Genomic DNA, 13,691 nt, shown 5'->3' on the forward strand with positions numbered 1-13,691 from the left:
CCCTATTTAAACTGGATAGACAGAGTTGTAGTGGACAAGACAAAGCCCTCATTCAAATATTAAGCTCACTTCTGTGAGTTTGTGTTAGCTCCTAAGTTCCAAAGGATTTTATTTGTTTGGGTTTTTTTTTTGTTTTAAACTGTATTTTTTTTGTCTTTTCTTTTTTGGTACTGGGGATCAAACCCAGGACGTTGCACTTGCTAGGTAAGCGCTTTGCCACTGAGCTACATCTCAGCCCTCAAATGATTTTATTTTCTTCATTAGATGAAATCTAGCTCCTTGAAAAACACTGGACAGGGTTTAAACACTACTAATTAGGGACATTTCACAGAAAACAGGGAACACATTTTCATTTAGATACATTATTCTGTCCTTAATTTAGAAATCAATCAATAAACTGAAAGTGGAACTTAGTAGAAAATTCTAAAGGTATGAAGAATACTTCATGATAAAGGAATCTCTTCACTTCTAATTACCCATGTCTTGTTTTAAAGGCAAAGACAAGGTTTGTTATGAGTTCTGCGAATTCTTTTTTTTTTGGCAGTCGTGGGGCTTGAACTCTGGGCCTGAGTGCTGTCCCTCAGCTCTTCAGCTCAAGGTCAGCACTCTACCACTTGAGCTACAGCGCCACTTCTGGTTTTCTGGTGGTTTATTGGAGATAAGAGTTACATGGAGGGGCTGGGAAGGTGGCTCAGTGGTAGAGCGCTTGCCTTGCATGCATGAGGCCCTGGATTCGATTCCTCAGCACCACATAACCAGAAAAAAAAAGCCGGAAGTGGCACTATGGCTCAAGTGGTAGAGTGCTAGGAAGAGCTGAGGGACAGCGCCCAGGCCCAGAGTTCAGACCCATGACCGGACCCAAAAAAAAAAAGAGTTACATGGAGTTTCTTGCCCAGGCTGGCTTTGAACCACGATCCTCAGATCTCAGCATCCTGAGTAGCTAGGATTACAGGCGTGAGCCACAGGCACCCGGCTAGTTCTGCGAATTCTTGTAGAAATATTTCGTGTGTGCATGTGTGTATACATGTGTGTGTGTGTGTGTGTGTGTGTGTGTGAGTGACTGGCCTTGCTCCCAGGGGCCTGTGGAAGGGTAAGCTGTGTTCAAGGCTGCAGAGAGTCCCTTGCGGCCGTTCAGGGAGGGCTGATGAGCTAATGGGTGTGGCAGGGCACTGCTGTCTTGCTGTGCCAGGCAGTGCCAGGTGAAGGCGGCCCTGTATCACCCTCCACAGGCCACATGTACATCTGTGGTGCCATAAAAAAAAAGAGTGTCCTCGAGCCAGGAACTGGTGGCTCACGCCTCTGGTCCTCACTACTCAGGAGGCTGAGATTTGAGGGTCACCTTTCAAAGCCAGCCCAGGCAGGCAAGTTCATGAGACTCTTATTTCCAATTAACAACCAAAAACTGGAAGTAGAGCTGTGACTGAAGTGGTAGAGCCCTAGCCTCGAGCACAAAAGCTCAGAGACAGCACCCAGGCCCTGAGTCCATGCTCCAGGACACAGAATGTACCCCAGTTCATTTGGAGAAGGGAGATAGGGAGTAGTAATACTGAGTGATACGGCCTCGTGCACAGAACAGGAAACTCTGGCGGCACTCTAGCGATGACCCACGTCACCTGAGCACAGCGAGGAGGCCTGCGGCTGCTGTGTGCCTGGGGAGGCGGCGCAGATGGGACTGGAGGGTGCTGTTCACTGGTGGGTGTTGTGCCAGGGAGCAGGTCCCAGGAGCTGCTGGGAGCTCATTCTTTACATCTTTGAAGAAATTGGAAACAAGTGTAGAGTCGCCACTGTGCGGTGCAGTAGTGAAACCAGGCCAGAAGCCAGGCTGTAAAAGTACTGTAATTTAAGTAAGCTTTTGGTTAATTTAAAGGCCTGGGAGCTCTACCAGCTCCCAACCCATAGTCTTCTGTTTCTTTCCTATGAAATTACATTAATTAACCAGTGCTAGGAACTGAGGCCAGGGCCTTGGGAAAGGTGGGTGAGCATTCTGCCACTAACCTGCGTCCTCACCCCTTCCCTACCCCTTCCCGGCAAGTCGTCCGGGTATTGAGTTGAGGGATTCAGCAGAGACACACACTCTTGGAAAGGAAGAACGAAGTTGCACTCAGACTCCTGATTTCAAATTTTACTTCAGTGCTACATCAATCAAAAGACTGGTGCTGGCATTGTGGCTTAGAGCTAGACACACAGATCAGTGCAGCAGAAATGAGGGTCTAGAAATAGACGCATGTTCACTCAGTTGATCTTCAGCAAAGATGGCAGGAAAGGAATTGGAGCTGTGGCTCAAAGCAGCAGAGTGCTAGCCTTGAGCACAAAAGCTCAGGGAAAGTGCCTGGGCCCTGAGTTCAAGCCCCATGACCACCACCACCAATAGAAAACAAATAAACAAACGAAAACTCTCTTCATTCTTACTGGGCACTGGTGGCTCATGCCTATAATCCTAGCAACTCAGAAGGCTGAGATCTGAGCATCACTGCTTTAAAGACAGCCCGAGCAGGAAAGTCCGTGAAAGTCTTTTATCTCTAATAAACTACTCAGAAAAAGCTGCAAGGGGCTCTGTGGCTCAAGTGGTGGAGGACTAGCCTTGAGTACAGAAAGGCTCAGGGACAAGCACACAGGCCCACAGTTCAAGTCCCAAGACCGGCACAAAAAAAAGCAGGGAAATTCAACGAAGAATTGTCTTTTTCAATAAATGGAGCAAGGACCACTGGAGATCCATGTGCAAATACAAGATGCTGGACCTGTCACACACATACTGTGTCTGAAAATTAACTCAAAAGAGACACAAAACTCAACCCACCTGGAAGAGCCCAAGCTATAGTCCTCTAACTAGAAAACTTGGTACATTATAACTGGTATAAATCTTAGTGATTTTGGATTGGTAAGTGGTTCTTTAGGTATGCACCAGCAACCTAAGGGGGGGCTGTTATATTTCATCAGAATTCAAATCTTTTGTAAGCTGGCACAGGCAGTTCACATCTGTAATCCTAGCTACTCAGGAGGCTGAGGTCTGAAGGACCCAGTTTGAAGCAGGTATGGGCAGGAAAGTCTGTGAGACTCTTACCCCCAATTAACACCAAGAACCCTAAGTATAGCTGTGGCTCATGGGGTAGAGTGCAAGCCATGAGTACAAAAGCTCAGGGATACCACCCAGATCCTGAGTTCAAGCCTCCAGGACTGGCACACACAAAAAAAGTAAGTTGGGCACTGGTGGCTCATAGCTACTCCCAGCTGTTCAAGAAGCTGAGATCTGAGGATCACAGTTCAAAGCCAGTGCAGGCAGGAAAGTCTGTGGGACTCTAATCTCCAATTAACCACCAGAAAACTAGAAGTGGCTCTGTGGCTCAAAGTGGTAGAGTGCTAGCCAGGAGTTGAAGAGCTCAGGAATATGATCAAGTAGTTAGCAAGATCAAGAGAATCCATGCAAAAACTACTGCAAGGAAAAAAAAAAGACAACAGGAGATAAAACTAATAGATAACTCATCTGTCACAGCAGCTGAATTCGTAGATAAAAATGTAACAAATGTACAAATACGTCCTTAGGAAAACCTGAAAGATATGAAAGTAGAATAAATGGAAAGGAATTATGCTTTTTGGATAAGAAGACTCGAAATAATCAAGATGTTAAACAGTCTGTCAAATAATTCGTGTTAACTTTAAAGTTTAACACAAAATACCAACATATCTTTTCTGGAACTTGACACGTGAATTTTAATGTTCACATGAAGAAACAAGTAAATAGGAATAGCCAAGAGAACTGATGAAGAAAAGCAGGAAGGAGAGTCAGCGTCATTTGCTCTGAAGACCTGGTGCAGCTGTGCGTGGTGGCAGCTGGGAGGCCCCGGCATTAGGAGGTGGCGGCTGGAGGATGCTGAGCTTCAGACCCGCCCGGGCTCCCCACACTTGAGACTCTCCCCACGCCACCCAAGCACCCCAAACCAAGAGGAGAAAAGAGTTAGAAGGGCTGGGAATGCAGGTCAGCAGTGGGGAGCTTGGCTGGCAGGGGAAGGCCCTGGGTGTGCCCTTCTACCAACAAGCCTAGTAAGAGAGGTGTGGCAGAGAAGATCCTGGCCTAGAACTAAAAATGTGCAAATAGTGTGCAGGTCACAGGAGCATGCCCAGGAGGCAGGCGGCATCTGCAGCGTCTGCAGTGTGCGGGGAAAGCGCTTGTCCTGGAGAGTGGTTTGGACAAGAGCAGCACTGGCTCTGGGCTCCATCCCGAGGGGGGCGTGGAAGGGGAGACTCAGGAGTTAAACCGAGGGCAGTCCTGCAGAAAGCCGAATGGGGAAGATGAGCAGCGCAATCCAGGAGGATCCATACATTTAGCCACAAATAAAGAATCAAGAGAGGTCTTGGGCTCCATTCCTTAACACCATATAAGCAGAAAAAGCCAGAAGTGGTGCTGTGGCTCAAGTGGTAGAGTGCTCACCTGGGTGGAAGAGCTGAGGGACAGTGCCCAGGCCCAGAGTTCAGGCCCCACGTTCAGCAGAAAAAAAAAAAAAAAAGAATCAGGAGAAACTACATGAGGAAGTCTTTGATCGGAGTCAGTGTCCCTACATAGAAAAAGTGCTCTTTTAAAATAGCTGATTATCCCCAAATCTCCCCTCCCCCCATTACTCCCTTCCCCACTCCAGATGTCTCCAGGAACACTGGGATCCTCCTGCCTTAGCCTCCCTGGACTGGGATTACAAGTGTGTACCACCCGGCCTGGTTTCCTTCTTGATCACAGAGATAAAAGAAATTTAGCCTCCCACCATTTAAAAACATAATCTCTTCCGTTCTTTTAAAACCATTTCAAGGGCTGAGGATATAGCCCGGTGATAGAACACTTACCTTTAGTGCCCTGGATGTGAGCTCTGGCAGAAAAAAACAAACCAGAACCACACGTTTTGTTTTGAAATAATTTTAGAGTTGCAGAAATTGGGGACCTTCCCAGCGCCCCCTGTTCACACAGCACAGAGCTGGCGACGGCTCCAAGGCCAAGCCGAGGAACGCCGTGGGTGGCGTCGAGAGCTGGATTTGTAATGACCCGGCGCCCAGCACCCAGCACCCAGCACCCAGCGCAGAGTACTGCTTCGCCTGCTCGACTCCACACCGTGCCAGCTGCTGCTTCTTCTGTTCGTCTTGCCTGGCCTTGGCGCTCAGCATCAGCCCAGTTGTTTTGTTGGTGGCCCTCAGACGCAGTGGTGTCGGGCTGGCCTCGGCATACCAGGATGCAGTCAGGCTGAGGCGCAAGGTCATGAGTTCCAGGCCGGCCTGGGCTAGACGGTGAGACCTCGCCCCAAACACAATAACAGGAACCAGCGGCCCAGCACCTCCCTTCTCAAAGCTATTTTGAAACATCCGATTACTTATCATCAATGACAGCTACCCATCTGCACCCCTCTACACTCTTACCCCCCCTCCCCACCTCTCCCTTCCCTCCTCCAGCCTGTGGTGGCCGCTGTGTGTCCATCTGCTTGTCCACAGTACCGCTGAGCGCCCGTGGCCTGTGAGCCACTGCGAAGTGCAGCATGCGGGGGGGGGGGGGGGGGAGGCAGGGGGAGTGTGAGGTGCAGTGCACGGGGGACACAGTGTGGCCTCCTATGAGCCTTATGTTACAGAGGGGCGAAGGAGATAGGCATATACAAACACCGTGCCAGAGAGCACCAGGCCTGGTGTAACGCAGGCCATGTGCGTGGAGAAAATACTGGTGACGGAGCGGGTGGTTGGCGTGGGTGGTTAGTGGCTGCAGCAGTCCAAGGCTCTGGATCAGGACAGCATCTCCAGAGCTGTCTTTCGAGCCTTGAAATTCTGTTATCAGGAGCGAAGTGCTAGAGGACAGTAGGAAAGCCTGAGCTTTGTGTGTGCAAGGCCTTGGGCCCAATCCTTACACACACCCACACCACGATTAGGAGTCAGATTAGAAGGTTCCAGAGAGCAGATACGAGGCCTGGGAAACGGAAGGGAAGAATGGAGATCTGAGAATCAAGATTGGAAGCCAGCTCAGGCTGAAAAGTTTGGGAGAATTAGCCAGCAAAAACCCCGACGTGGAGCTGTGGCTCAAGTGGCAGAGCACCAGCCTTGAGCAAAAAGGCTAAGGAAGTATGTGAAGCTCTGACTTCAAAGCTCAGTACTGGCACAAGACAAAAAGGGAAAAAAGGAAAAGGAAAGATCTTCGCTTGATTAGCAGGACCTTGAGAGTGTTTTTGTTTCTTTAATTGTTTATTTTTGTGCCAGTCCTGGCTTATACTAAGCCTGGTGCTGTCCCTGTTGCGTTTTTTTCAAGCTCTACTACTTGAGCCACAAATCCACCTCTGCTTTTTGGTGGTTAATTCTCATAGACTTTTTTTCCTCTCTGGCTGGCTTCAAACCCAGTCCTCAGATCTCAGCCTCCTGAGTATCTAAGATTCTAGATTTGAGTCACTGGAGTGAGCCTGGCTCAAAATGAGCAGAGTAGATCAGTCAAATACTGATTTTGCCCTAATTTTAGCTCGATTTTGTTTTTTCCCTTCAATAAATAAAAGATCTGTGAAAAAATGTCCTCATAGGAAATAAGGGCAGGTCCTAATTTTGTTCTTACTGTAAATAGTACATGCCATATAGTTGTGTATAGTATTCGTTAAAATCTGTTGAAAGCAAATCATTTTCAAAATCTTTGTTCTGAGGAACTGCTTTAAATTTAAATTACTTTAATATTCTCTTCCCCGCCGCACAGCGTCAAAGGTGGAATGTTTCACTCTGTCCTTAGAACTGCAGGAAGGTCCTGAATCTGCTCTTCACTTGGGATGTTTTTGACCTTAGACTGCCCTTAAAGCTGAAGACTCACCATCTAGCTCACGGGCACTGGCGCCACCTGGTGTCAGAAGTATGAAACTACGTTCATGGAGTGCCAGCTTGCCAAGAACCCATCTTCAACCAGTCAGGTCTAAGTGGTCCAATGTGTGTTATAAATGATGACACCATTCATTGTGACCATTTGCTCAGAAATAATTTCATGCTCATGTTTACTACAAGTGCAAAAAGCACATTCTTTTTTAATTGCTATTATTAAGGAGTGGTACAAAGGGTTACCATTCCTTAAGTCAGGTGATGAGTACAATGTTTTTGGACAATGTCATCCTCACCTCTTCCTGTCCAGGCCCACAAGTTGCGTAGTTCTGAGGATCTCCGTTCAAAGACAACAAAGAAAGAGAACAAAGTCCACGAGACTCTTATCTCCAAGCAACCACCAGAAAGCTGGAAATGGAGCTGTGGTTCAAGTGGTAGCCTAAGAACCTAAGTCCTGAGTTAAAGCCCCAGGATTGGCACAAAAACATCAAAAGCCCCTGTTTCAGCTCAAGTAAATTGTAGTGGGCACAAAGGCTCTTGCTTTGTAGCAGTATAGAGCCCTAGCCTGGCCTGGTCTGTACCTCATTCGTGCTGTTCTATGTAAAATGTACAGTACATGTAACCACGAAAAACCCCAAAGGTGATAAATAAAATTTGCCTCTTGCTTGCTTTGGCCTCCCCCTTGCAAACGTGAGGTTATGTACGGTTATGGTGCTGTCACTGGTGTGTGGGTGTGGCAGTGACCAAGGTGGTGACTTGCCGCAGGTATCCACAGTGCGTCTGGGCGTCCAGACTCCCCCTCAGAAGACAGGGGCGATGGCCTGCCTGCTGCCGTGTGCGCTCGTGAACTTCAAAACCCAGGAGAGGTGCTGACACCTGTAATCCTAGCCACTCAGGGGGTGGAATCTGAGGATCGCAGTTCACAGCCAGCCCAGGCAGGAAAGGCTGTACAAATTGAATCTCCAGCTAAATCACGGAAAATACCGGAAGTGGTGCCATGGCTCAAATGGTAGAGTGCTAGCCTTGAGCAAAAGGAGATCAGGGACAGAGCCCAGTCCTGAGTCCAAGCCTCAGGACTGGCAACTTCCTTTCTGCTGCTGTTTGTGGTGCCGTGTGGGCTGGGGTCTAGAGTGTGGCAGGCAGGATGCTCAGCTTCCTGCCTCTGCTCGGCGTCTTGGGCATGTCTAGTCCTCCATCTCCTCCAGCATGGTCCACATTCCCTTCGTGACCCTCCTCCTCAGAATGCACGGCCTGACCTTCCCCTCCCGCGCTTCCTTTTTCTTCTTTCCTCCTCCCACCGCCAGGAGCCAGGCCGCTGGTCAGGCTGAGCTGTCCGCAGTCACAGGCTGCCCCGGGTGGGCACCCAGCTCACCCCGTGGCCATCTGGAGTTCTCTGGCCCCACCTGGCTCTCCGCGTGGGTCAGCGGAGAAGCACAGGGCAGCGGAGAAGCGCAGGGCAGCGCTCCCAGGCGCCATGTGTTTCAGGACAAGGCTCCTTCTGCGGTGATTCCCCTCCACTCTCCCGGCTTCAGGACCTTGCAGGGCCCTGCCCCGCCTGTTCTAGGGCTCGAACCCAGGGCTGGGGCTTGGTAAGACGGTGCTGCGCACCTGTGCCCTTGTGAGGCTGCAAGTCCATCTGGCTTGGTTACCGCGTGAAGCAGGGAGCCGAGGGAGGAAGGCCTGCGGGGTGTGGACACCTGGCCGCTCCTCCCCGCGCGGCCTGGCCCGCAGTCCCCCCTGCAGTCCTCCTGGGGCTGACCTGCAGTCCCCCCCCCCGCAGTCCTCCTGGGGGTGACCCGCAGTCCCCCTGCAGTCCTCCCGGGGCTGACCCACAGTCCCCCTGCAGTCCTCCTGGGGCTGACCCGCAGTCCCCCTGCAGTCCTCCCGGGGCTGACCCACAGTCCCCCCCCCCCGTTGTCCTCCTGGGGCTGACCTGCAGTCCCCCCCCGCAGTTCTCCCAGGGCTGACCCGCAGTCCCCCCGCAGTCCTCCCGGGGCTGACCCACAGTCCCCCCCCCATTGTCCTCCCGGGGCTGACCCACAGTCCCCCCCCGTTGTCCTCCCGGGGCTGACCCGCAGTCCCCTCCCGCAGTTCTCCCGGGGCTGACCCGCAGTCCCCCCGCAGTCCTCCCGGGGCTGACCCACAGTCCCCCCCCATTGTCCTCCCGGGGCTGACCCACAGTCCCCCCCCCGTTGTCCTCCCGGGGCTGACCTGCAGTCCCCCCCCCGTTGTCCTCCCGGGGCTGACCCACAGTCCCCCCCCCCGTTGTCCTCCCGGGGCTGACCCGCAGTCCCCCCCCCCCGCAGTCCTCCCGGGGCTGACCTGCAGTCCCCCCCCGCAGTTCTCCCGGGGCTGACCCGCAGTCCCCCCCCCGTTGTCCTCCCGGGGCTGACCCGCAGCCCCCCCCCCCCCGCAGTCCTCCCGGGGCTGACCTGCAGTCCCCCCCCGCAGTTCTCCCGGGGCTGACCCGCAGTCCCCCCGCAGTCCTCCCGGGGCTGACCCACAGTCCCCCCCCGTTGTCCTCCCGGGGCTGACCCACAGTCCCCCCCCCCGTTGTCCTCCCGGGGCTGACCCGCAGTCCCCCCCTGCAGTTCTCCCGGGGCTGACCCGCAGTCCCCCCGCAGTCCTCCCGGGGCTGACCCACAGTCCCCCCCCATTGTCCTCCCGGGGCTGACCCACAGTCCCCCCCCGTTGTCCTCCCGGGGCTGACCCGCAGTCCCCCCCCCCGCAGTCCTCCCGGGGCTGACCCGCAGTCCCCCCGCAGTCCTCCCGGGGCTGACCCACAGTCCCCCCCATTGTCCTCCCGGGGCTGACCCACAGTCCCCCCCGTTGTCCTCCCGGGGCTGACCCACAGTCCCCCCCCGTTGTCCTCCTGGGGCTGACCCGCAGTCCCCCCCGCAGTCCTCCTGGGGCTGACCCACAGTCCCCCCCCCGCAGTCCTCCCGGGGCTGACCCACAGTCCCCCCCCCGTTGTCCTCCCGGGGCTGACCTGCAGTCCCCCCCCCGTTGTCCTCCTGGGGCTGACCCGCAGTCCCCCCCCTCAGTTCTCCCGGGGCTGACCCGCAGTCCCCCCGCAGTCCTCCCGGGGCTGACCCACAGTCCCCCCCCCATTGTCCTCCCGGGGCTGGCCCGCAGTCCCCCCGCAGTCCTCCTGGGGCTGACCCGCAGTCCCCCCGCAGTCCTCCCGGGGCGCTCCTTGGTGGTAGGTGCAGAGAGCAGGACGTGCCAGCTGCTGCTCTGAGCCCAGAGCCCCGGTCAGCCGCAGAGCCAGCCCTCCCCCTCCCCAGCTGTCTTCCTGCTGGTCACCATGTGTGTGTGTGTGTGTGTGTGTGTATGTGTGTGTGTGTGTGTATGTATGTGTGTATGTGTGGGTCTTGGGGCTTGAACTCAGGGCCTGGGAGCTGTCCCTGAGCTGCCTTTTGCTCAAGGCTAGTGCTCTACCACTGAGCCATAATTCCACTTCTGGCTTTTTGGGGGTAGTTAATTGGAAATAGGAGTCTCATAGACTTTCTTGTATAGTCTGGCTTCCAACTGCGATCCTCAGATTTCAGCCTCCTGAGCAGCTAGGCTTGCAGGGCACCATCACCTGGCTAGGCGGCGGTTCTTGCAGGGTCTGACGGCAGGACATCCAGGCTACCTGTGTCTGAGTGGCATTTCCACTGTTGTGTTGTGCCATGGTCTTGGGGAGAATGGAGGGGATACTTCCTCTGGCTTGTGGGTTTGAAGGTATCAGTCGGCGGCTGCTGGGCCGGTGGCAGCACAGCAATAGTGCAGGAGTGATGGCGGAGGCGTGCTCACATACGGTGGCCAGGAAACAAGGAGAGAGGAAGGGCTGGAGTCTCAGTATCCCATAGCTCACCCCAAGACCTAACTTCCTACCACTAGGCCCCACCTCCGTGGGTTCCACCAGCTGAGAGCACCAGGCTGGACCCCATGCCTGTAGCACATGGGTCTTTGGGACACATTGAACATCCAAACCATACCAAGATGCCATGGAGGTGTCAGCGTATTGTAGTGCCCTGTTGTGTGGACAGTGAGCGGGCGCCAGGCACCGCGGGGCAGAAGGGAGCAGAGCGATGAGATGTGGGTTCTGGGCAAGCTGGCTGGGAACGGGAGGAGGATTGCTGAGCACCCTCCAGGCCCCGCTGGGGGTTGGGGAGCGCGGCGCTGTCGTGGCCAGGATCTTTCTGCTTGTCTTCCTCCAGCAGGGCTGCACAGACACCCAGAAGCTGAGAAGGGGAGCTGCTCAGGGCTACAGGTCACCAGGCAGGACAGAGGCCCAGGGCCAGAGGCCAGGCTCCTGGCTTGGACCGTTGGAAGGCCGACTGTCAAGTGTTGGGGACCTGCATAGATTAATTAACCACTGAACACAGGTCCCTGAGTGGCCCCAGGTGAAGCAGAAGATCCAGCTGTGAGGGAGGAAGCTAAGTGAGAATTTGAGGCCCTGAGTTCAAATCTTAGTACTAGTGTACACACACACACACACACACACACACACACACACAGAGTCTTCTGTAAAATGTATTATCATTAAAATAGGGAGTAAATTAAATTCTACTAAAATTATCCTAAGCAGGAAGGAAATTCAATACTTTAGAGAAGCGCATAGTTAGGGTCTTTTCTTTTTTGATACCAGGGATGGAAGGCGGGACGCTGCACTCGCGGGGCTGGGCGAGTGCTTTGCGGCTGAGCTGCATGCCAGCCTGAGAGTTTAATTAACACTCAAGCACTCTGACTGTAGCTGTAATGCTTTCTGTTGGAAATGCTTAGCAATGTCGTCCTGTGAGTGCCCAGACCAGGGGCAGGGCGGGGTGGGGAAGGGGGGGATGTTCTTTCTGAGGAGCGGCTGTGTGTTGCGCAGGATTTGCTGTTCCCTGGGGTCTTTAGCCGCTTGCACGTGCTGCTGGGAGGCGCTGTGTTCTGGATGAGGGCACTGCCCGGTGTGGGCAGTGGCAGGGCTGACAACTTAACACCGGGGTCTCCGGAGACAATAGCACCCACATTTTTGCAGCCTGGAACCAGAAGCTGGGAGACTCCCCACCCCCACCTCCGCTGCTCGGGGGGGGGGGGGGGGGGCGTTGGTGAGGGCTGGCGGGGCTGGCGCGAGCAGTCTCTGAAAGCATTGCTTCTGTCGCTCTGGTTCTACCTGTCCTTTCCCCAGAAAGTGTCTTATAACCAGAAAGCCCAACTCCATGAATTGTTTGCTGTGTTATTTATGACATGAAATCATTTAGACCAATATTTCACCTGATAGTTTAACGTTCCTGTTCTAAAGTATTAATGCCTTTTCTTCCCCCAGAGAGATCGGGACGATTATCAGATCCTTGGGGTGCTGCCCCTCTGAAGGGGAGCTGCAAGACCTCATTGCCGAGGTAGGTGGGGAGACGCGTGCTTGTTGAGTCTCGGCTCCACTTTGTGACTAAAACCCTTTCCGGACACCACCGTGCCTGAGCCACAGAGGCCAGGCCTGGCCCAGGGCAGCTTGCGGCCCAGCGCGCAGTGAGGGGATGCCTATGCATCTCACAAGCAACTCTGTCTTCACAACCCAGCTGAAGGCAGGCCAGGAGGCGCGGGAATAGAGGACAGAAGTGTGTAAATGATGGTGTTTCATGAGATAGAAGCGGAAAGACTTTTGGTTACTTACTTGGAGAAATACAACTATCAGAATAACCAGTAGGCAGCAGTAAAATAAGATCAGTGTAAAAGTTCTAAATTATTATTTATAATGATAATTTGATTTACAAATACAGTGGATTTTGAGATGGTGACTGGCTTTATTTTGTGGTTCTAGAAATGGGCGTCCCTTTACTCATGAAGCAGAGTATGTGGTTTTCTAGTGGGTTATTGGAGATAAGAGTCTCACAGACTTTCCTGTCCGGGCTGGCTCTGAACCATGATCCTGAGATCTCAGCCTCCTGAGTAGCTAGGATTTACAGGCGTGAGCCACCAGCGCCCGGTCTCCTGTCATTTTTATTTAACAGAGAATGTGAGTCCTGGTCAGGAGATGGATGCTCTGCCTGGGGACAGATGTCCTATTGCTCACTGGTAATAGTGTTTAACACGTTTGTGTGTGTGTATGTATATATTTGTGTATGAGTGTATGTGTGTGCGTGTGTGTGTGTATGTGTGTGTGTGTGTGTTTTGTTTGCTTTTGTTGTTGTTGTTGGTCATGGGTCTTGAACTCTGGGCCTGGGCGCTGTCCCTCAGCTCTTCAGCTCAAGTAGCATTCTACCACTTCGAGCCACAGCACCACTTCCAGTTTTCTGGTGATTCATTGGAAACAAGAATTTCACAGACTTTCCTGTCTGGGCTGGCTTTAAACTGCAATCCTCAGATCTCAGCCTCTTGAGTAGCTAGGATGACAGGTGTGAGCACCAGCTGTGTGTATGCTTGCTTTAGGCTTGTTGAAGCCCATGACCCATTGTGTGTCGTGTGCTTGAATTGTGGCTTAGGTACCGTCTTCTCCCGGGTATTGTAACTTTCAGCCTGTCACTTTCTGGAGCTCAGTTTGAAATCTGAAAAAATCACTCAGCTGGGTGCTGGTGGCTCACGCCTGTAATCCTAGCTACTCAGGAGGCTGAGATCTGAGGATCATGGTTCAAAGCCAGCCCAGGCAGGAAAGTCTATGAGACTCTTATCTCCAATAAACCACTAGAAAACTGGAAGTGGCTCAAGCAGTAGAGTGCTCACCTTGAGCTGAAGAGCTGAGGGACAGTGCCCAGGCCCAGAGTTCAAGCCCCACGACCATCCAAAAAAGAAAATTCACTCACTGACCCATCCATTTCATATTCTCTGAGTATTGCATCTCCAGGTGTCCCTGGCCTACCGACCTCACGCAGGGCAGCGGTAGCAGGGTGAGCAGGTAACTGCTCCCCAGGCAGGGT

General features: G+C 53.1%; 1 protein-coding gene across 1 annotated transcript in view; it reads left to right on the forward strand.

Annotated features, from left to right (window-relative positions):
* Window positions 1-13,691, forward strand: part of Efcab2 (EF-hand calcium binding domain 2) — a 49,748-nt gene that overhangs the window by 18,020 nt on the left and 18,037 nt on the right. Inside the window, exon 3 of the mRNA XM_042701246.1 lies at window positions 12,107-12,179. Coding sequence (XP_042557180.1) covers window positions 12,107-12,179 — 73 coding nt within the window. The remainder of the gene's footprint in view (window positions 1-12,106; window positions 12,180-13,691) is intronic.

This window comes from Dipodomys spectabilis, unplaced genomic scaffold, assembly GCF_019054845.1.
Source record: "Dipodomys spectabilis isolate Male_0828 unplaced genomic scaffold, ASM1905484v1 ptg000288l, whole genome shotgun sequence".
NCBI classification, from domain to species: domain Eukaryota; kingdom Metazoa; phylum Chordata; class Mammalia; order Rodentia; family Heteromyidae; genus Dipodomys; species Dipodomys spectabilis.